Source organism: Artemia sp. Qi Xiang Cuo, chromosome 8, assembly GCF_049724085.1.
Source record: "Artemia sp. Qi Xiang Cuo chromosome 8, ASM4972408v1, whole genome shotgun sequence".
NCBI classification, from domain to species: domain Eukaryota; kingdom Metazoa; phylum Arthropoda; class Branchiopoda; order Anostraca; family Artemiidae; genus Artemia; species Artemia sp. Qi Xiang Cuo.
In genome coordinates this window covers 34,313,780-34,336,361 of record NC_142801.1, presented here as the reverse complement: position 1 = coordinate 34,336,361, position 22,582 = coordinate 34,313,780, and the positions used below count along the sequence as shown (strand labels likewise).

The 22,582-nt window shown below is 33.7% G+C and overlaps 1 protein-coding gene across 1 annotated transcript in view; it reads left to right on the top strand.

Moving 5' to 3' along the window:
* LOC148949349 (protein sly1 homolog) overlaps positions 1 to 22,582 on the top strand; it is a 204,263-nt gene that overhangs the window by 52,830 nt on the left and 128,851 nt on the right. The window contains exon 7 of the mRNA XM_089093385.1: positions 3,283 to 3,498. Coding sequence (XP_088949511.1) covers positions 3,283 to 3,498 — 216 coding nt within the window. The remainder of the gene's footprint in view (positions 1 to 3,282; positions 3,499 to 22,582) is intronic.

Sequence of the window (22,582 nt, the reverse complement as noted above, 5' to 3'; positions counted from 1 at the left end):
GCACGTGTACACTGATTACAGTCTAATTCGTCAGGAACTGACTCAATGTGATTGGTTTTTCGTTGAGAATACAGATGTGGAAGAGTCATGGACAACTATGAAAAGAATATTATTGAAGGCTATTGAAAATCACTCTTCTACAAAATGGAAAAGGAAACCAAAACCCCTCCCGTATATTACAAAAGAAAATACAAAAAGGCTAGGAACAGAAAAAAGAAATACTGGAAGCTGTACACAAAGAATCAAAACCAGGCTGACTATTATACGAAATATAAACAGGCGCGTAACCAGCTGAGAAGTCTCACCAGAAATACCACCGAGAAGTATGAGGAATCAGTGGCAGCTGCGACAAAAACTAACCCTAAGAAATTTTGGAGGTATATGTCATCGGGTAAGCCTGGAAGGCATTCTGTCACTCAATTTGTACAAAGTGAATCAAAAATCGGTAACCAAAGGGAAATAGCTAATGCATTAAATAAACAGTTCATTTCAGTATTCATAGTTGCAGATAATGCCCCACTTCCAGACCCCTACAGCACAAATTTCATAAAAATATGCCACCCATCAATATTGCTAAAGTAGATGTAGAGACCCGACTAAAGAATATTAACCCAAATAAATCAACAGGACCTGATGGAGTGCCCCCTCAGCTTTTCAAGGAGATGTATACAGTACTATCACATCCTCTCACCCTACTATTCCAAAAGTCTCTAAATACTAAATCTATCCCACAAGATTGGAAGGAAGCTTACATTACACCTGTCCATAAAGGAAGCACCAGAGATGAAGTCAGCAACTATCGACCAATTAGCCTCACCTCAGGAGTAGGAAAAATTCTTGAAGGCATAGTTAACTCAGCCATTATTTAACACCTAAATATGAATAAGCTACTATCTCCTAGCCAACATGGCTTCTGTCCCAGTCGATCGGTTGAGACTAACCTCATTGATGCTTATGAGCATGTCACAGAACTTATGGATATGGGATCCCCAGTTGATATGATATTATTAGGATTACCAAAAGCATTTGATAAAGTATGTCACAGGAGACTAAATTCTAAACTCCAAGCAATAGGCCTCCACCATGAAGTCATAAATTGGATGATGCAATTTCTTACCAACAGGAAGCAGGTGGTAAGAGTATTTGGAGATGGTGGATCAATTTTCTTCTCAGAATCAGCGGATGTAGAAAGCGGAGTACCCCAAGGCACGGTTTTGGGCCCAACTTTATTCAACATCTATGTTAATGATGCATCTTCAATCATAAAGAATAAGATATGCTTATATGCTGATGATTCCAAAATAATCGGTCCGATTTATGACCCCCAAAGTATCAAAGACATCCAAGCAGATCTCGACGCACTCTCAACGTGGGCAAAACCTGGCGACTAGAATTTAATATCCAGAAATGCAAGGTCATACACTTTGGAGCAAACAACCCTCTCAGCCAGTATGGAATCCAATGGTGGTTCTAAACAGCCACTTACAAGCAGTCACTGCGAAAAATATCTGGGAGTCTTGGTTGATAACAAGCTCAAATTCAACTTAAACACGCAGTTTGCAGTAGCCAAAGCCAACCAAACTCTCGGTATAATAAAGAGAACGTTCTGCAGTAGATCTCCAGCAGTGATTACTAAGCTCCTAAAGGGCCTGATCCGACCAAAATTAGAATTTGGGATGTCCAGTGTCACGCCAGTTAACAAGCTTGACCAACCAATTCTGGAATCGGTGCAGCGGCGAGCAACGAAATGCATAAGGGGTTTTCAACATTTGCCATATTCTACCAGACTCCAGGGGCTCAATATACCATCTCTCACATACAGACTTAAGCGAGGGGATGTATTGATGACATGCAAATTGATCCGTAACCACGATATCATCCCTGACCTATTCCAGTTAGATAGTTCGTCAAGAACAAGAGGGCACCCCCTGAAGCTCTACCGTAAACGTGCTAATACAAGGCTGCGAATCAAATTTTTCTCCAACCGTGTGGTTGGCCTATGGAATTCCCTTTGCCAGAATGCAGTCACGTCCCCTAATACCGAAGCCTTCAAGTTAGCTGTTGACAGAGATTGGTGCAGCAAGCCATGGCGCACAGTTTGGGATGCGCCCTATGACCAGAGTCACCATCATCATCATTGACCGGCGTCTACAGGATTCGTCCTTATCGCTGGCAAGTGGGATTTAAGGTAATTTAAGGTAATGTGTGAAGGGCTCTGCTTCTCTTTTCCTGGATGGTGTGCATGAAGCTTTTGTCTCCTGGACTTCCATCTTTTGTCGTTTCGCTCCTGCCTCGATAATCGTAACTGTTTCAACATCTGGAGATACGGTTAATACCACCTTTCTTTTTTGTCCTTTTTTATACTGAATCATTTTATTACTCTGGCTTACACGAAGTACCACCATTTTATGGTTGAAACGATTTTGCCGAAACTATTTGAACTCTCACCGCTGCTGATTTTTGTCGCACGACTATCTAACTGCAAAAGGACTTACTGACTCTTCTTTTCGCTTAGATGGTTTTGTGCTTAAGTTTTTTTTCTTTTAGTTGAGTTGTAAGCGGCTATCAGTGTTTAGATAGATCAATTTTGCTCCTTTAACGATACTTTGTTATGAAGTTGTTATCATTATGGCATTGTTATGACGTTCGTGATCGAGGTCATGACTTTGCCTACAGATTGTTTTGGGTATCCGACTGACTGACCATATCTCAAATAGTAATCTGTACAAAAAAAGTTGTTCTGTCTCTCTTTCTAAGGGCTACAGGGAGAGAAAGGATGAAATGGCTAGAACACGTTCTAGCGGATGAAGGATGACATATTGCCAAAGATTGTCCTTGTCGGCCAACCGTCGAAGGGCAAATAAAAAGCGGGTCGTCCCCGTATAGCGTGGGAGGATGTCATAAGGAAAGATTTAATAGAAATGGTATTTTTTGGGAGAGTATGAAGAGGGATTTTATTTAGAACGAAGTTTAGTAAGTAACACGAAAGGCATACAAATATCTGTTAAAAATCGGTTTTGGCCGAACAAAACTGTTTCAGTATATGAACTATGAAGAGAATTCACTTCTTCTCAAATATTAATCAGAAGATTGTTCTGACTCTATATTCCGCTAAAGTAAAGCCATTCAACTAGCTTTATTTATGAAATCCGTTATATGTATATTATCCTTAGTTTCATATTTTTATTCTATTTTCCTCTCTCCTTTGACCGTTGCTGTTTAAATCCTTAACCCTCTGCCGAAAAAAAAGAAATCTGATCGAAAATTATTTTCGTTTTGTAGTCAAGATAGACCGTTGTTGGTGATTCTAGATCGGGATATAGACTTAGCGACTTGCTTACATCATACATGGACCTATCAAGCACTTATTGCGGATGTTTTGGATTATAAATCAGGATTAGTCGTAGTTAAGGAGAAGGATGAAAACACTGGCAAGGAAAAGAAAATCACTTGGGAACTGAATAATGATGACAAATTCTGGACGGATCAGAAAGGAAGGTTTGAAATTCTTATTCCTTTTTTTCTTTTTTGTTGCCTGGCAAAACATCGAAGGAAAAATAAATTGATTATAGCAGTCAGAGGTTTTCTGAGCAACCGTAAATTAAGATTTAACTGTATTAATCAAACCTATAAAAGCATAATCAGAAGCATCAGAAAGTATTGTTAGTCATTGTAGGCTTGTTGTCGCACAAAAGAAAATGTGAAAACACATTTAAGCCTTCTCGATTCTTCAGATTTCTTAGAGTGCTCCATTATGTCTCCAGAGTTTGTAGCTTCTCAATTACTTCAAAGCATTGAAATATACCCTGTAAAAAATCGAAATAGGCCACGTCGCTGAGTGACTCAACTTAGTGAGAAGTAGAAGGTGTATAAATGTCGGAAACTCCCTAAATAATCCTTAACGATCATGAGTCGAAAGAGGTATAACCATTTCATGTAAGTAGAGTTCGGGACTGGAAGGAGAGATCCGGGAATGTGCCTGGGCTTAAGGGCTCTACTTAGGGACTCCACTTTTGGCCACTCTGTTAAGCATAGAAAATTCCTGAATGACTCAGGTTTAATCAATGTTTGAAATGGCCTCCACGTGTGAAATATGAACTTAATATGTCTTGAATAGCGCAGTGATACTGCGATGCTATGGATTTTTAGCCGTTGGCAATTAACCATTAATCGCCGCTCCTCAAATGATCACTGCATGATCGTGATTCGATAGATGTACAGCACGGCTATGTGGGAAAAGTGGGATGGGAGAGTGGAATCGGATCGTAGGAACTCCGGATCCAAGGGTTCTTTATATCGTCCTTCATACAGGCCTTCATTTACGTAAATTGAATGCTTGCATGGCACTGACTTCAACAAGGTGTGACATATTAACCGAGTGTGAAATACGCACATGACTTGTTTTGCTTTTGGACCTCTATATTGCAATACTAAGCTCGGATATATAATTAGCAAGCTGAGAAATCCGTTTTTTGATTGAAAAATGAGTCATAAAATAACAACTTCAAATCTCTGTATAACACCAACAAGACAAAAATAAACATTACTGCTTAATTTCTTAATAAGCCCCGACGCATAGTAGTGTGTTTGAGAAGACCTGAAAACATTTCAACTATAAATACACTTTCTATTAAAAAAATCATTTGCTCCTTCTTTTTCGCCATCCCTGCTAAATATTTAATTAATAATTTCTTATAAACCAATATTGGTGGAAATCGAGCATCATATGGGAAATATACGTAGTACTTAGTTTGTTTTGGCTTAAGATAGTTATGCTACGATCATAAGGGTTTTCAATGATTAACATTGAATCATTATAATGGGCTAGAAAATGTAAAATCCGTCTATATGTACAAAGTTGGAGAGTTGGTTGTCAAAAGAGGATGGGTCCCTTGAAATGGGTACTTGAAGTGCTCTGATGTCCGTATTTTAATGATTCGCTTCTGATTTCTAATCAGAAAGCTGAGAAATCTTTTTATACAAATTTTGGGGAAAATCTAAAACTACTTGTGAAGTTTGCACTTATTGCATTTGGATTTAGAATCACAAATATACTGCAATCTTAAAGATTTACTTTGAAATGGTTAACATTTGAAAATTAAGCACCACTCCGTAATTCATCCCTGAATGATCACGAGTAAAAAAATTAAAAATATGTACATTTGCAAAGTGGGAGGGGGCTGAGAGGAAACTGGACCCGCACGTAGGGTGCTATAATACCGCAAATTGAAAATCCTTGCGTAACTCTGATTTCAACAAGATGATGTCCATCATTTAGGAAATACGCACTTAATGTGTATTTGCTCTTGATATCATTATCTCACAGTTAGCATCCTATATTTTTCATCATATATTTTTTTTTCAGCAAGCTCAAAACCCTTAAAAACCGCTTTCGGTGAAAGTCAGAATTTTAAGGCGAAACGACCTGAGAATGTGAACGTTAAATAAGGTGCGGGAACAAGCATCTCACTTTGGGCTATTCAGTCATACAGATCAAGAATCGTTTTAAGATTCTAAGCATAGCTTTAACAAGGTGTAACAAACCTATTTTTTTTATTAAAATGTATCTAGGAAGTCTCTGTTTTATATGGACCATTTTCATAACTTGGAGCGCGCACCCCCTGGGGGTACACTTATTATTTTGTTTCCAGAAATATATTTTGGACTATTCAGCTGCTCTGCTTAAAATAACTGTCTTGAAATTTGGATCTGATGCCCTTATTGGCCGCGGGGCGTTTGGGGTATCAAAAAATGACAGTTTGCCATCCCATTGGCTGCGACCCCTGAAAAGGTCCCTTGTGCTCTTGATTTTCGATCGATTGAGCCCATCACTCGCTTTTGCGCCAGTGTGCCTATCCAATTCCATCTTTAATTAATGCATGAGAGACACATCGAACTTAACAGAGTCAATTCTATTGCGTTGACACATCAAATGTAACGCCTTGCATAACTAACGGTTATTATTGACAATTGTTTTTCATATCCAATTGATTTTTTATGCAATAACATAGTTGCACATCAACTTTTAGCGGGAGTGTGTAGATCAATTTTTTTTTTTTTTTTTTTATCTAGGTCAAGAACAGAGACTCTGACGCCGGATAATTTAATCACAAATATTCAAGAAGGCTCCTTCTCCTTATCATTTTCGTCACTATAAAATTTTTATTTCAAATGTTTTGAAAGGCAATCTGTAAATAAAATAATTTCAGTTATGAAATAGCTATAATGCTTGTATCTAAAATACTTTCAGAAAAGTGCCAGTAAAACCTTAGCTAAAGAGGGGGTGGAAAGAGAGGGATAAAACATTTAAGGTAGTGAGGAATGCTTTGCTCTGTCTTTAAAATTTTCGCATCACATTATCTTCTTTAGTGTTTATAAGCGGTGGCACCTCCCTTTAATGTTCACCTCCCCGCGAAAACAAAACTGCACCCAAACGCGTGTGCCCAGGTAGAGGCTCTTCGGAAAAATCTTAATCTAAGGGGATGTCTCAACCCTTCTCTGGTTTGCGCAGGTAAACATTTACAATTAATATTTATTTTGTGCCTAAAATATTTCTACAGAAAGAGAGGATCTACCACTTATTAAATACCCATATTGCATTCTCAGTGTAGGATCAAACGCATGGAAATTTCCCCAAAACTTGAAAAGAAATCTATCAAGGTAAAAAGGAATCACGCTCAGACTTAAAGAGATCGTTTTTATATCCCATAGCTCCTATCCCTCCATCCATTTATGCATTCTTCCCCTCCGAATTGTGTTTGTCTTAACCATTTTTATCATAGCGCAATCGCAATAGTTTCAATTAGTTCGTTTTTATCAAAAGTTATGTGTTTTTGTTTAAAACTTCGCCAGCTAATGCTTATAAATTTAAACACCCTAAATGATGATTTTTATCTATTGGCAATTTTTTTTCAAAATAAAAAAAAACTGTTCAAATTGTTGTCTTTCCCTAGCGAGCATTGTTTTTATTGATAAAACTATTTCACAAATAAGCATCAATAAAGTATCACTGAAGTTTCAAACTTGCACCGGTCTCGTAATTTTATATTTTATGTCGAATATTACCCTGTTTCCAAAGTAGTCTGATGACTAGCTTTGGTTTCCTCAGAGAGAGTTAGTTTTTTTTTTAAGTAACACTGGGTTTATTTAAAAAAAAAAAAAAAAAAAAAAAAAAAATAAAAAAAAAATCATAATTAGAGCTCAACTTACCGGACCCGAAAACCACAGTTTCAATGTTTTCACAAATTTTTGGATTAAGCACATTTGATCCGGATTATTGTTTGCGTTTTGAAATCCTCTTGGTCCTCGGTGGTATACCCTGTAACTTTCAAAGTGGTCGAACAAAAATACATTGTTGTGCAATAACAACCTTTTGGCATAATTTGCTGTCCGTTGAATTCCTGTTGGTCCAGTGTGCATGATCTTTAAGGATCGAAACAATCTAATATCAGCCTAAATGACCTTTTCTACCTAAATGTATCTATGAAAAATGTGCAAGTTGCATTCTAGAGCTTTCTATTTCAAATCTAATAGGCACCCTCCCAAGTTTCTACGACCATGTCTTCTATACAAGGGGTCATACCAGGGCACGACGAAATAATGTGTCTGAGGATGCTGCAATCAAACGTGCTTATCGTATTGTTGCATCCAATTTAAATACGATAGCAACAGAAGGTCGAAATTTTAGTTTTTGGGTGGAACGATATGATATTGACGACATTGTGACTTAAGAAGATGACCAAAACATGAAATTTCTAAATTCTAATGATTCAGTTGCTTCTGGAGAACGTATGTATCGGCTTCTGCAAGGAAAACAGATTGAAATTGTGGACAATTTTTACTGGCTGCCTTTTTTATTAATTGGACGAGCAAAAATTGTGTATATATATATGTGCTTATTTTTCCTTGAAATCTGTTTTTTTTTAATACTGGCATGCTGACATTTCATGCCTGAAGAAGCGATATAGATAGGTCACGACTTTAAGAAAGAATTTGTTTTTTCCCTGGGTGGTCGTATCGAACCTAAGGTGACGCCATGACATCAAGCAGAAGTTCACATTAATCTGCGGTTAGAAGACAAGTTATAGCGAGAATTACATATATCAAGAAATGAGAAAGGATAAAAGCCTATTTTGATGCTGAATATGAAAAAAATAGAAAGACAGTAGACAATATTTGGTTTGTAGGCAATATTGGAGAGAGAACAAGTGGTGGTATAGGCTATTCAAACCAAGTTCGTATAATTTCAGCAATTTTTATGTTTAGGTACGAATCGTATAGTACATGCCAGTATGGCTTCTGAGATGGGGAATTTATATAAATACTCTTTCAGTAGTTTTTATAATTTTCGCTTGACGGGATGATATATTTTCGGTCCAAAACGTTCTAGTGTGGCGATTTTCTGTGGCGTGATCTCTTTTATTGCTTACAATGCAAATTAGATCTACAAATGTTCATTCGAGTGAACCCTCTTTTACTAATCTATAACTAAGGATTGTGGATGGTCACTTGCGTCACCAACCTTCTCTGAAAAAGTAAGAAATTTCATGTTTCGTCAGTGTCGGCTTCATTCACTCTCATACATGTTGAGTTGCGTTGCATAATTTCCATCAACACCCCAAACCTTTTTCAAGGAGCTTTATTCCTATTTCTAAAACCATACAAACTTTCAAGTACTAATAACTTTATAAGCAACTTCAAAATTACTAAGTTTTGCATATTTAGAATCAGCCTAAACTAATAGCCAAAACATTGTTTTTACACATATTCTAATCAAAACTTGGTATTTTTATAGTTTCAGTTTCTATTGACTAGGGTCATTCTTCACTTATAGTTTGCAACTACAAACTGTTTATTCCGAGGCTGTGTTAAATGGGAAAGTCGCTACTGCTTCAACCCCAGTTTTTAAATTCAAGTTAGCATTTGTGTAGCAATGCTACGAGAATTATAATCATCCCTGAAAGAGTACACCTCTAAATGTTTATTAAGAGGGAGGGGGTGTAAAATATCAGAAAGGAATTACAGGGTCTTGAAAATATTTGGCCTTGATAACAATTAGTACATAAAAGAAAAAAATCGGATTTTTATGCTTGATGCTGCTTATTTTTTTTTATTTTGGTGCCCTTTTTAAGTGACCAAAAGATTGTGCCACGGGAAAGTGGCGTTTTCTGCTATTTTCGGCACCTAACTACAATTTTGCCCCAAAATGTACCAATTTTCTATCAATTTAAATTTTGAGAAGGCCAATTGGTTTAAAAGTCTCAAAATACTATATATTGAGCTTCCCAGTTGCAGAGGAAGCTATGCTGGATGGTAGCGCATTCGCTCCTGGAAAGTCATTTAGTTCATAAAAGATAGATGGTTAATATGGACCTTGTATCTTAATGCTTGATTTAACTAAATCTATTCTCGAAATTTTTCATGAAATTATGTTTAGTGATGTATAATTGCGCATCAGCTATTAAGAAGGATGGGCGGGGAGAGGCAGGTGCCTGAAAAAGCACATTTTAATGCCCAAATTGTCTAGCTCTAAATAATCCTTCAGATGAATATAGAAAGATTTATGGTGGGGGTTTATCTCTCATCTTCCTTAATTTAGTTTACCCTAAGCCTGAATAAGGGTGCTCTGGGATGATACCTCCTTTCTCATTGCAGAAAAATGGTTACGATATCAACTATTATGAAGGAAGGGCGATGGGCCATTTTGTAGGCGATGGGGGAGCAGTTGCCGCGAAGAGTGTATTTTATTGCATTAATATCATAACTCTCATTGAGCTGTCAAATAAATATAGAACGAATTCTGAGGAAAGAAAGGGGGATAGAAAGGGATATCTAATACCTCTTGATTTCTGGGAAAGTTTTTGGTCTTCACATTTATTATTACTGCTTATTTATTATTATTGCTATTAAGAGGGTTAATAGTGCCCCTCCCTCTGCGACAACAGTTTTCTATATGACAGAAATATTAAATTTGCCTGCCTATCGGCACAGCTGTGGAAAAGGTGCGACGTGGCATCATGAATCTCGGCTGGAAATTTCTTGGGGAGGGGGAGGGGGGCTGGTCAGTGAAACCAGGAGTTTGGTTTTTAGTGATTTTAAACGGTAAAATTTCTCTTTTCCTTTTTGTACGATGTTTAAATGTATTTAAAAAAACGTATCCAGTGTACCGTATTTAAACATCAGAGAACCAACCCTATTATAGGGGTCCCAATGGCTTCAACCGCGTAGAAGAGCAATAGTGGCGAAAAATTTCCATCCATATGAATAATAATACCCCTTTCCTCCCACCCGAAATTCTGTAGTAAAAATATTATTAATGACTTATTCAACAAAGCTACTATTCGTCGACAATTTTTACCAAATATTCAAATTTTGTGCAAATTTTTAATTACAATCTAACATTTTAATTCTTTAGCAGAAAACTGAAAAAGCAGGACTTGACCAATCAATTTATATAATTGATATATACAATCTATTAGCATGAAATCGGGGGCTTATGGGGCCGGTATCCCACGTTATATCTTGGTTAGCCCTGGTTATGATTGGAAAAAAGATCAGAAATTGAATGAAAAAAACTTATTTTTTTCAACTGAAAGCACGGAGCAATATTAAAACTCTAAACGAGTAGAAATAATCGCTCTAGCGGGGGGGGGGCTGCCCAATCTTTAACCCCTCGAACTCTACGCTAAAGTTCGACTTTTTGTGCCATTTTTTAAGAATCACACATGGATTGTTAAATTAGAATAAGAAGCTTTTTTGAAGCTCTAGTAAACTTTAGCGTATCAAGTGAGCGGTTGAGGAGGGGGCAGTCCCCCTCATATACGGAATAATTTCTGTGCGTTTTAAGTTTTAATATTGTGCCTTACTTTCAGTTGGAAAAAAGTTTTGGTACTTGTATGATAAACTCACTACCTATTAAGTTGTTCATTCATTGACGCATTATAGAACCGGTTTTTTTCTGAAGTTTCTCTCAGCTTAGCGTGAGACAAGACAATTATAAGTGAGAGAATAAATGGAAAATAAATAATTTGGGCTATATATTTGTACATTAGGGGGTGGGGGTAAAGTATTTGGACAGTTTGAAGCAATTCCTACTACATAATATGCAGAATAATTGTACCTAACACATTAGGCAAGCAGACCCACTATACTTTACCCCCCCCCCCTAATGTGCAAATATATAGCCCAAATTTGTTTCTAAAGTATAATATTGTTGTCTTACTTCGGTATATTTCAATAGGATTGAGCGTCAGAGAAACATATTAAATGCATATTAGGTTGTGGGTATATCATACAAGTACCAAACTTTATTTTTTTACTCAACCACAATTGGACACATGACATCAATAATAAGACTTTTTGCGTCATTTCCGGAGTGGAAAAACTTGGAACCACAAGTGGCGTAACATTGAAGTCTCCATGGCCAAAAACCCTTAACCGAATATTTATAGTTCTCCTCTGGAATACTCTCCCTAACGGTTCTATTAGCAAGTTTAAAGTAAATATGAGTTGTAACTAAAATGAGAAAAAAAAACTGCCTTCTAAAAAACTATTTAAATTTGATTCCTTTAGTAAGTAAAATGTAAAAAATGAGTTGAAAATAAAATGAGAAAAACTGCTTGGTAAAAAAAAACAAAAAAAACAATTTATATTTTATTTAGGAATAATAACTTTTTTCTAAACGATAACAGTGGCTTCCAAAAATATTTTTTGAGAATCTTGAAAAACAGCTGGAAATCGCTCGAAAATGATGACGAAGCGAAACAAATGACGAAGTGATGGGAATGGGTGATGACCAAAAATCTTTAACCAGACGTTTAAAATTCTGTCTCATTATCATATTGAAAATACAGCCTTGTTGCGCTTAAAACCATTGTCAAAATGGGATATTCCAAAATTACGAGTATGTATTTGCTCTCCTGGTGATCAAACAGTTCGTGGTACCGAATTGTAAGTAAGGAGCGACCCGGCTCAATAGTAACCGAAACTCTAAAAAACGGAATTTTGATACCAATAGAAACATCAAAAGAATCAAAGTTTAACGCTGATTTCAAATATATAAGTTTAATGAAGTTTAGTCTTACCCATCAAAAGTTACGCGGCTGAGAAAATTTGGCTGATTTTAGAAAAAAGGGGGAATGACCCCCTAAAAGTTATAGAAACTTAACGAAAATCACACCATCATATTCAGCGTATAAGAGAACTCTAGTATAGAGGTTTCAAGCGCCTATCTAAATAAATGTGGAATTTTGCATTTTTTGCCAGAAGAAAGATCACAGATGTATGTTAATTTGTTTTTTTGTTGTTTTTTTTCCCAGGGGTGATCGTATCGACCCAGTGGTCCTAGAATATTGTCGGGTGGCTCATTGGAACGAAAATTAAAAGTTCTAGTGCCCTTTTTAAGTGAACAAAAAAAAATGTAGGGCAACTAGGCCCCCTCCCACGCTCATTTTGTTCCCAAAATCATCCGATCATAACGTTGAGATAGCCATTTTGTTCAGCATGGTTGAAAATATGATAACTACGTCTTTCAGGATGACTTAATTCCCCGAAGTCCCCGGGGGGAGGGCTGAAAGTTATAGACTTTACCCAATGTTAGCATATAGTATTGGTTATTGGGAAGTATACTGACGTTTTCAGGGGGGATTTTTTCTGGTAGGTGGGGGGGGCGGGGGTCGGATGTTATATGGGAGGATCTTTACATGAAGGAAGTTTTCATGGGGAAGGGACATTTCTATGAAGGGGGTGCCGGATTTCCCAGCATCATTAAAGAAAAAAACAATCAGAAATTAAATAAAAAAGCAAGTTTTTCAACTGGAAGTAAGGAGCAACATCAAAACCTAAGACAAGTAGAAATTATTGCGTATATGATTGGGTTCACCCCCTAGTCAATAACTCGCTCTTTAAGCCAAAGATTTCTTAGTACTTTCATAAGAGCTATTTATTCTAATTAACTGCCCCTGTGATTAAGGGGTCATTTTTAAAGAATTGGAACAAAATTCGAACTTTAGCTTAAAGAGCAAGGTATTGACTAGGGGGCGAATCCCCTAATATGCCTATTAAAAATCTATGAATATAGAAGTTCGCTACGCTAGTTAATTCGTAAGTTACGTATATTTATTATAAATAAAAACGTTCGTAAATAAAATTAAACATGTTTCGAGAAAGCCATTTAACCAAATAAAAGTAAAAATAATATGAAAATTTTGTTTTAATTATTAATGTACGGAGAGACAAAATCAAAACCTCCATTAATTCAAAAACGTTCAAAAATTAAATAAAAAAACAGGGTTTTTTTTAACTGAAAGTAAGGAACGACGTTAAAACTTAAAACGAACAGAAACTATTCCGTGTATGAAAGGGGCTGTCCCCTCCTCAACGCCTCACTCTTTACGCTAAAGTTTGACTTTCTCACAACTCTATTTTTTTTAACAATAAAAACTAATGAATTTTCACTCAGCATAATAAGCCAATTCTTTTGATGTATCTATTGATATTAAAATCCCATTTTTTAGAGTTTCGTTTACTATTGAGGCGCATCGCTCCTTACTTACAGTTCGTTACCCCGAACCGTTTGAAAAACGAATGGAGTTAAAATATTATTTTCTTTACCAATGGAAAAGACCATGTCAATAAAAAACGAATAGTCATTAATAAAAAAAAAGAGGCAACCCCCCTTATATACATAATAACTTCTGTTCATTTTAAGTTTTGATGTTGTTCCTTACTTTCAGTTGAAAGAATTTTTTTTTATTTGATTCCAACACGAATCTATACTTTGGCTTATTATTTATATGTTGGACAAAATTTTTCAACAATTTTTTATAACATACACCCTTTTGAAAATCTGGACACACATAGTATCCCTTGATTAATTTTGACACCTCAAGTTTCTCTGTAAAATAAAATCTAACACCATTCCTAAATTATTATATCTATGCTATTTTGACAACCTGGATACAATTACACTCTTTTGATTTAGTTCAATGGTAAGAACAGAAGTAGTATAAGAGTAGCCCTGAGAGTTTCAACTTAATACCCTCAGTCGTTCTTGAGATTTTGCTGAGACGCCTTATTGGGAACCAGCATAGACATAGTGCCTTCTGATTTAGTTTTAAAGCACCATAAACTTCCCGTGAAAGTTTCTACTTTATACCCTATTCTATACCGCATTTCCGCATGGATATCTTGACAAAGCTATTTTGATTTAGTTCAATAGTAGCAGTTGTAGTAGAAGATGTAGCAGCAAAAATGGTAGTAGTATTGGTAGCTCTGGGAATTTGAAATTAAAACCCTAAGCCGTTGCTGGAACATTGCTAATACACCCCTTTCATAACCCATTTGTGTATTGTGTATTCGATTCAGTTCAACACCGTCCTCCCCGTCCTCTGAAATTTTAACTGATACCCTTAGCATTAGTAATAGTAGTAGGCGCAGTAGCAGAAGTAATAGTAGGAGCAATAGGAGTAGTATTAGTGATAGCAGTAGTAGTATTTGTAGTAAGCAGTAATAGTATTCACATTGTGCCTTTTTGGTCTAGTTCAACATACCTTTCTCATACTCTGATAGTTTGATACTTTAAGCCGTTTCTGAGATTTTGCTGATACGCCATGTTGATAACCTGCGTGCGCATAATGTGTTTTGATTTAGCCCAACATTTCCCTCAACAGTCTCAGAAATTTCTACAGTAACACCATTAGCCCTGGTAATATTAGTACCAATTGCAGAAGTAACACTACTACCAGTTGTAGCATGCAAATAGTGCATTTTTGTCACTAAAACATACCTCTCAACGTGCCATGTAAGTTTCAACCTAATACTTTAAGCCGTTCTTGAGATACTGCTGATACGGCATTTTGGCAGCCTGCATACACACAGGGTGTTCCAATTTTGTTCAAGATACCATTCATACCCCTCAAATTCATGGTATTAGTTGGTGTAGTAGTAGTAGTAGTAGTATGCATATAGTACCTTTTGGTTTGTTTGACATCCCCCTCACCATGCACTGACAGTTTCAGCTTTATATTCTAAGCTTCTTTAGAGATATAGCTGTTGTGCCTTTTTAATAGCCTGCATCACATAGCACGTTTCAATCTAGTTCACTATCCTCTTCAACATTCCCTGAAAGTTTCACCGTAATACCTTTAGCTTAAGTAATACTATTAGTAGTAGTTGTAGTAGCAGTAGTCGTAGATGCAGTAGCAGCTAGATTAGTAGTTGTAGTAGCAGTAATAGTAGTAGTACCAGTTGTAGTATTAGCAGTAGTATGTATATTTTGCCTTTTGCTTTGCCCAACATCCCCCTTAAAATGCCCTGAAAGTCTCAGTTTAATACGTAAGACCACTCCTGGGATTTTTCTGAAGCGCAATACGACATGCACACAAAGAATGTGTTTTCATTAGGTTCAACATTCCCTGAAAGTTTCAGCTGCTTACCCGAAGCCTCAATAGTATTAGCCATTGTAATAATAGCAGAAATATATAATGAGTCTGAGGTAATAGGCTTGAGACTGTATGTACAGGATTTTGACTCTTGTTGATAGAAGAACATCGCCAAGTGCTGAAAACCATGTTGTGACCAAGATGGGCCCAGGATTGCACAAAGCCTCCATTCATGGTGGAGGTTCCAGGGACTTCTTGCTTTCAGGTTCTAAGCCGGCTTAAGCGCTTCGGTGTAGACTTGAGAAGATCTGTGATCCCTGTCCTGAACTGATATCTGGGATCATTGCTTTTCCTGAGGCCAAAATAATTTCAATGATTTAAAGAACATGAAAATTGGAACTTGGAATGTTTCGACGTCAAAAAATGACCATCGTATCAACATTTTGATAGACGAATTCAGATAATTTGAACTGAACTTATTAGGAGTTTTAGAAACTCATATCCCAGGGGTAGGAAGCATGAAATTAGGTGATATAGAATTTGTTTACTCAGGCAGGAAGTATGGGGTACATAGACTGGGAGTAGGGCTCATGATGAACAAGGAAGCTGCTATGTCTTGTTTAGACTGGGAAGGTATCAACAATAGAATACTAATTGCTCATTTTATGACTAAAAAGTTCAGGGTATCAATTATAGTAGTATACGCCGCTGTAGAACCGACTGACGGAGATACTAGTGGCTCAGATGAATATTACTTACAGTTACAGGAGCAAATAGACAGGGCCCAGGTAGAAATATGATGTTTTTATTAGGAGATTTTAACGCCCAGGTCGGTAGAAATAGGGATGGATGGTATTCTTCCCTAGGTAAATTGATGTAGGAAAAGAAAACAGTAATGAATACAGATTTTTGCAATTTTGTGGGTATAACAATCTAGTTATAACCAATACGATCTTTGGTTATAGAATAGCCCACAAGTTAACATGGTATTCGCGTGATGGTAAGACAGCAAACCTTATTGATTATGTTATAGTAAACCGAAGAATAGGAGGATAAATACAAGATACTAGGGTATTTAGGAGTGCTGCAATCTGCAATTGATGTTAAAAGTAAAGATCATTATCTAGTAGTGTCTAGGGTTAATTCAAAGCTGAAATTTCGGAAGGGTAACTACCTCCCGGGAAGTTATGATGTTGGTAGACTCCGAGATAAGAATTTGAGAGAAATCTTCCAGGAACAGTTGAATACTAAACTTGAGAGTTTAAAATTTGACAATATGGAAGATGGTTGGAATAACTTTAGAAAAAAAAATTGTGAAGTTGCTGAAGGTGTCTTAGTGAAGAAAGTTAGGACTGCAGCTAGGAATATAAGTAAAAAGACTTTGTATTTAATGGAGAGGAGAAGGGACGTGTACAAAAATATCCGAATGATAAGCCATCTGAAAACAAAAGAATTGTAAGAGAATGGGGCCAATGGCGAATTGTGAAATAAGAAGCCGCGAGGTGGAGGTAACCAGTATAATTACCGAGGATCTGGAAGATGAAGCTAGACGGCATAATAGTAAAATATTGTACTGGCATGGTAATAAAGCGAGAGGGAGTAGTCAATCCGGGCTTGTCCCAGTTAAAGATAGGAATGGGGCCACAATTAGTGATAAGGAAAAAGTTAAAGAAAGATGGTCAGAATATTTTGAGAATTTGCTATAGCAAGATAGAATTGCAGGAAAAGATATAGAGGAAAACGAAAAAGTTTGTGATACCTTGCATGTGAAGGAAGATTTGCTTTGTGAGGAAGAATTAGCGACAGTTCAAAAATAAAAATCAACTATTAATGCTCCGGACGCTTAAACTTTGGTAAATGAGTTTCTTAAATATGGTTGCTCTGAGGTTAGAAATAAGTTACTGAAGATTATGAATATGATTTTTGAAAAAGGGGAAGTACCTAAAAGGGACAAGGTTTTAAGAGAAGAACTGTGCGGTTTGTTAAGATAGAGGATGTGTCGACCAAAATTTCACTCTTAGGTTAATAATTGAGAAGTGCCTGAGTCGTCAAACACCTTTGGTCCTCAGTTTTATAGATTATGAGCAAGCGTTTGATTCTGTTGATAGAAGAGCTTTAGCAAAGGTCTTATCCTTGTATGGTATACCAGACAAATACATTAAAGTGGTTATTGCTATGTACGAGAATAACACGGCTGCGGTTAAGGTAGGAAATGAGGTTAGCACCTGGTTTTGTACTATATCAGTAGTTAAGCAGGGTTGTATTCAATCCCCCTTTATATGGATTATTTTGATGGACTTTGTCTTAAGGAGCACAGGAAAGGCAATGGGAGACCACAGTAGAAAGGCCCCTATTGCTCCGAGATACACTGCTTGCTGCCATCTACAGTTTAGTCTAACGCTGGACGAACATAATTTATGCATGTTTTTATGGTTTTTGTCACTGAGAATGAAAAAACAGGATTTTTCTCACTTTGATGTATTTTCATGGTTTATTGATTCTAATGGGGCCAATGACACCTCTTTCAAGGTCGATTTATTTGTTGTTTCCAAGTGTATTGTCTCCGGGGCGAAGTTTACACATGCGCATTAACGGTGGGGATGAGATATATTGATCTAGGACAAGATGGGGGAAATGGATTTCCGAGAAATTGATTGCGTAATCGACAAAGACAAGTGAATTTATGAGAAATTGATTGCGTAATTGGAGGGGGGCTAAATTTCTGAGAAAATGTTTGCGTAATCGAAGGGGAACTAAATTTCTGAGAAATTGATTACATAATTGGTGGGGAGAATGTATTGATCTGATAACTGGAAAAAGGATCACGTGTCCCCTTCTAAGCCAATCAGGGAGCCGGTTACATAAGATGTCTTTCTCTAAGCCAATCAGGGAGCCGGAAATATTAGCGGGAGAGGATTGCAGGTTAGGTTAGTTTAGATTTTTAGTTTATTATTTTATTAGTTATTTAGTTTAGATTTTTAGTTTATTTTAAGTTTATTTATTACCTTTATTTTTAGTTTACTTTTAGTTAGTTTAGTTTTAGATTAGAGTTTTAGTTTAGCTAGAGTTTTACTTAAGAGTTTTAGTTAGAGTTTTAATTTAGTAGCTTAGTTCAGTTTTAGTTTAATTTTAGTTTAGTTTTAGATTAGTGTTTAGTTTTAGTTTAGAGTTTTAGTTAGTTTAGTAGTTAAGTTTTAGTTAGAGTTATAGTTTAGATTTTTAGTTAGTTTAGTAGTTTAGAGTTTGGAATTTAGTTTTAGTTTAGAGTTTTAGTTAGTTTAGTAGTCAAGAGTTTTAGTTAGAATTATAGTTTAGATTTTTAGTTAGTTTAGTAGTTTGGAGTTTAGAATTTTGTTTTAGTTAATTTAGTAGTTTAGATTTTTAGTTAGTTTAATAGTTTAGATTTTATTATAGTTTAGTTTAGTGTTTAGTTTAATAGTTTAGAGTTTAGAGTTTAGTTTTAGTTAGTTAGACAGTTTAAATTTTTAGTTAGTTTAGTAGTTTAGTTTAGTTTTTAGTTTAGATTTTTAGTTTAGTTTTAGTTTAGTTTAGTGCTATAGTTTATATTTTCTTTAGTTTTAGTTCAGTTTTAGTTTAGCGTTTTTAGCTATAGTTTAGTTTTAGTTTAGTAGTTAAGTTTAGTTTTAGTTAGTTTAGTTTTAGATTAGAGTTTTAGTTTAGTTAGAGTTTTACTTAAGAGTTTTAGTTAGAGTTTTAATTTAGTAGCTTAGTTCAGTTTTAGTTTAATTTTAGTTTAGTTTTAGATTAGTGTTTAGTTTTAGTTTAGAGTTTTAGTTAGTTTAGTAGTTAAGAGTTTTAGTTAGAGTTATAGTTTAGATTTTTAGTTAGTTTAGTAGTTTAGAGTTTGGAATTTAGTTTTAGTTTAGAGTTTTAGTTAGTTTAGTAGTCAAGAGTTTTAGTTAGAATTATAGTTTAGATTTTTAGTTAGTTTAGTAGTTTGGAGTTTAGAATTTTGTTTTAGTTAATTTAGTAGTTTAGATTTCTAGTTAGTTTAATAGTTTAGATTTTATTATAGTTTAGTTTAGTGTTTAGTTTAATAGTTTAGAGTTTAGAGTTTAGTTTTAGTTAGTTAGACAGTTTAAATTTTTAGTTAGTTTAGTAGTTTAGTTTAGTTTTTAGTTTAGATTTTTAGTTTAGTTTTAGTTTAGTTTAGTGTTATAGTTTATATTTTCTTTAGTTTTAGTTCAGTTTTAGTTTAGCCTTTTTAGCTATAGTTTAGTTTTAGTTTAGTAGTTAAGTTTAGTTTTAGTTAGTTTAGTTTTAGATTAGTGTTTAGTTTTAGTTTAGAGTTTTAGTTAGTTTAGTTTTAGAATAGAGTTTTAGTTTAGTTAGAGTTTTAATTAAGAGTTTTAGTTAGAGTTTTAATTTAGTAGCTTAGTTCAATTTTAGTTTAATTTTAGTTTAGTTTTAGATTAGTGTTTAGTTTTAGTTTTGAGTTTTAGTTAGTTTAGTATTTAAGAGTTTTAGTTAGAGTTATAGTTTAGATTTTTAGTTAGTTTAGTAGTTTAGAGTTTGGAATTTAGTTTTAGTTTAGAGTTTTAGTTAGTTTAGTAGTCAAGAGTTTTAGTTAGAGTTATAGTTTAGATTTTTAGTTAGTTTATTAGTTCGGAGTTTAGAATTTAGTTTTAGTTAATTTAGTAGTTTAGATTTTTAGTTAATTTAATAGTTTAGATTTTATTATAGTTTAGTTTAGTGTTTAGTTTAATAGTTTAGAGTTTAGTTTTAGTTAGTTAGACAGTTTAAATTTTTAGTTAGTTTAGTAGTTTAGTTTAGTTTTTAGTTTAGTTTTAGTTCAGTTTAGTGTTATAGTTTATATTTTGTTTAGTTTTAGTTAATTTAGTAGTTTAGATTTTTAGTTAGTTTAGTAGTTTAGATTTTAGTATAGTTTAGTTTAGTGTTTAGTTTAATAGTTTAGAGTTTAGTTTTAGTTAGTTAGACAGTTTAAATTTTTATTTAGTTTAGTAGTTTAGTTTAGTTTTTAGTTTATATTTTTAGTTTTAGTTTAGTTTAGTGTTATAGTTTATATTTTGTTTAGTTTTAGTTCAGTTTTAGTTTAGCGTTTTTAGCTAGAGTTTAGTTTTAGTTTAGTAGTTAAGTTTAGTTTTAGTTAGTTTAGTTTTAGATTAGAGTTTTAGTTTAGTTAGAGTTTTACTTAAGAGTTTTAGTTAGAGTTTTAATTTAGTAGCTTAGTTCAGTTTTAGTTTAATTTTAGTTTAGTTTTTGATTAGTGTTTAGTGTTAGTTTAGAGTTTTAGTTAGTTTCGTAGTTAAGAGTTTTAGTTAGAGTTATAGTTTAGATTTTTAGTTAGTTTAGTAGTTTAGAGTTATAATTTAGTTTTAGTTTAGAGTTTTAGTTAGTTTAGTAGTTAAGAGTTTCAGTTAGAGTTATAGTTTAGATTTTTAGTTAGTTTAGTACTTTAGAGTTTAGAATTTAGTTTTAGTTTAGAGTTTTAGTTAGTTTAGTAGTTAAGAGTTTTAGTTAGAGTTATAGTTTAGATTTTTAGTTAGTTTAGTAGTTTAGAGTTTAGAATTTAGTTTTAGTTAATTTAGTAGTTTAGATTTTTAGTTAGTTTAGTAGTTTAGATTTTATTATAGTTTAGTTTATTGTTTAGTTTAATAGTTTAGAGTTTAGTTTAATTAGTTAGACAGTTTAAATTTTTAGTTAGTTTAGTAGTTTAGCTTAGTTTTTAGTTTAGTTTAGATTTTTAGTTTAGTTTTAGTTTAGTTTAGTGTTATAGTTTATATTTTGTTTAGTTTTAGTTAATTTAGTAGTTTAGATTTTTAGTTAGTTTAGTAGTTTAGATTTTTAGTTAGTTTAGTAGTTTAGATTTTATTATAGTTTAGTTTAGTGTTTAATTTAATAGTTTAGAGTTAGAGTTTAGTTTTAGTTAGTTAGACAGTTTAAATTATTTTTAGTTAGTTTAGTAGTTTAGTTTAGTTTTTAGTTTAGATTTTTTGTTTAGTTTTAGTTTAGTTTAGTGTTATAGTTTATATTTCGTTTAGTTTTAGTTCAGTTTTAGTTTAGCGTTTTTAGCTAGAGTTTAGTTTTAGTTTAGTAGTTAAGTTTAGTTTTAGTTTAACGTTTAATTTTATTTTAGAGTTTTAGTTCGATTTCCAGTTTAATTTAGTTTAGTTTTAGATTAGTGTTTAGTTTTAGTTTAGAATTTATAGTTTAGTTTTAGTTTAGATTTTAGTTTATTTTAAGTTTATTTATTCCCTTTATTTTTAGTTTAGTTTTAGTTAGTTTAGTTTTAGATTAGAGTTTTAGTTTAGCTAGAGTTTTACTTAAGAGTTTTAGTTAGAGTTTTAATTTAGTAGCTTAGTTCAATTTTAGTTTAATTTAGTTTTAGATTAGTGTTTAGTTTTAGTTTAGAGTTTTAGTTAGTTTAGTAGTTAAGAGTTTTAGTTAGAGTTATAGTTTAGATTTTTAGTTAGTTTAGTAGTTTAGAGTTTAGTTTTAGTTAATTTAGTAGTTTAGATTTTTAGTTTGTTTAGTAGTTTAGATTTTATTATAGTTTAGTTTAGTGTTTAGTTTAGTAGTTTAGAGTTTAGTTTTAGTTAGTTAGACAGTTTAAATTTTTAGTTACTTTAGTAGTTTAGTTTAGTTTTTGGTTTAGTTTAGTTTAGATTTTTAGTTTAGTTTTATTTAGAGTTTTAGTTAGATTTTCAGTTTAATTTAGTTTAGTTTTAGATTAGAGTTTTAGTTTAGCTAGAGTTCTACTAAAGAGTTTTAGTTAGAGTTTTAATTTAGCAGTTTAGTTTAGTTTTAGTTTAGTTTAGATTTTTAGTTTAGTTTTAGTTTAATGTTTAGTTTTTTTTTAGAGTTTTATTTTTGGTTTAGTTTTAGTTAGTTTAGTTTTAGATTAGAGTTTTAGTTTAGCTAGAGTTTTAGTTTAGAGTTTTAATTTAGCAGTTTAGTTTAGTGTTATAATTTATATTTTGTTTAGTTTTAGTTCAGTTTTATTTTGGAGTTTTAGCTAGAGTTTAGTTTTAGTTTAGTTTTAGATTAGTGTTTAGTTTTAGTTTAACGTTTAGTTTTATTTTAGAGTTTTAGTTAGATTTTCGGTTTAATTTAGTTTAGTTTTAGATTAGTTTTTAGTTTTAGTTTAGAATTTTTAGTTAGTTTAGTAGTTTAGATTTTAGTTAGTTTAGTAGTTTAGTTTTTTAGTTTAGTTTTAGATA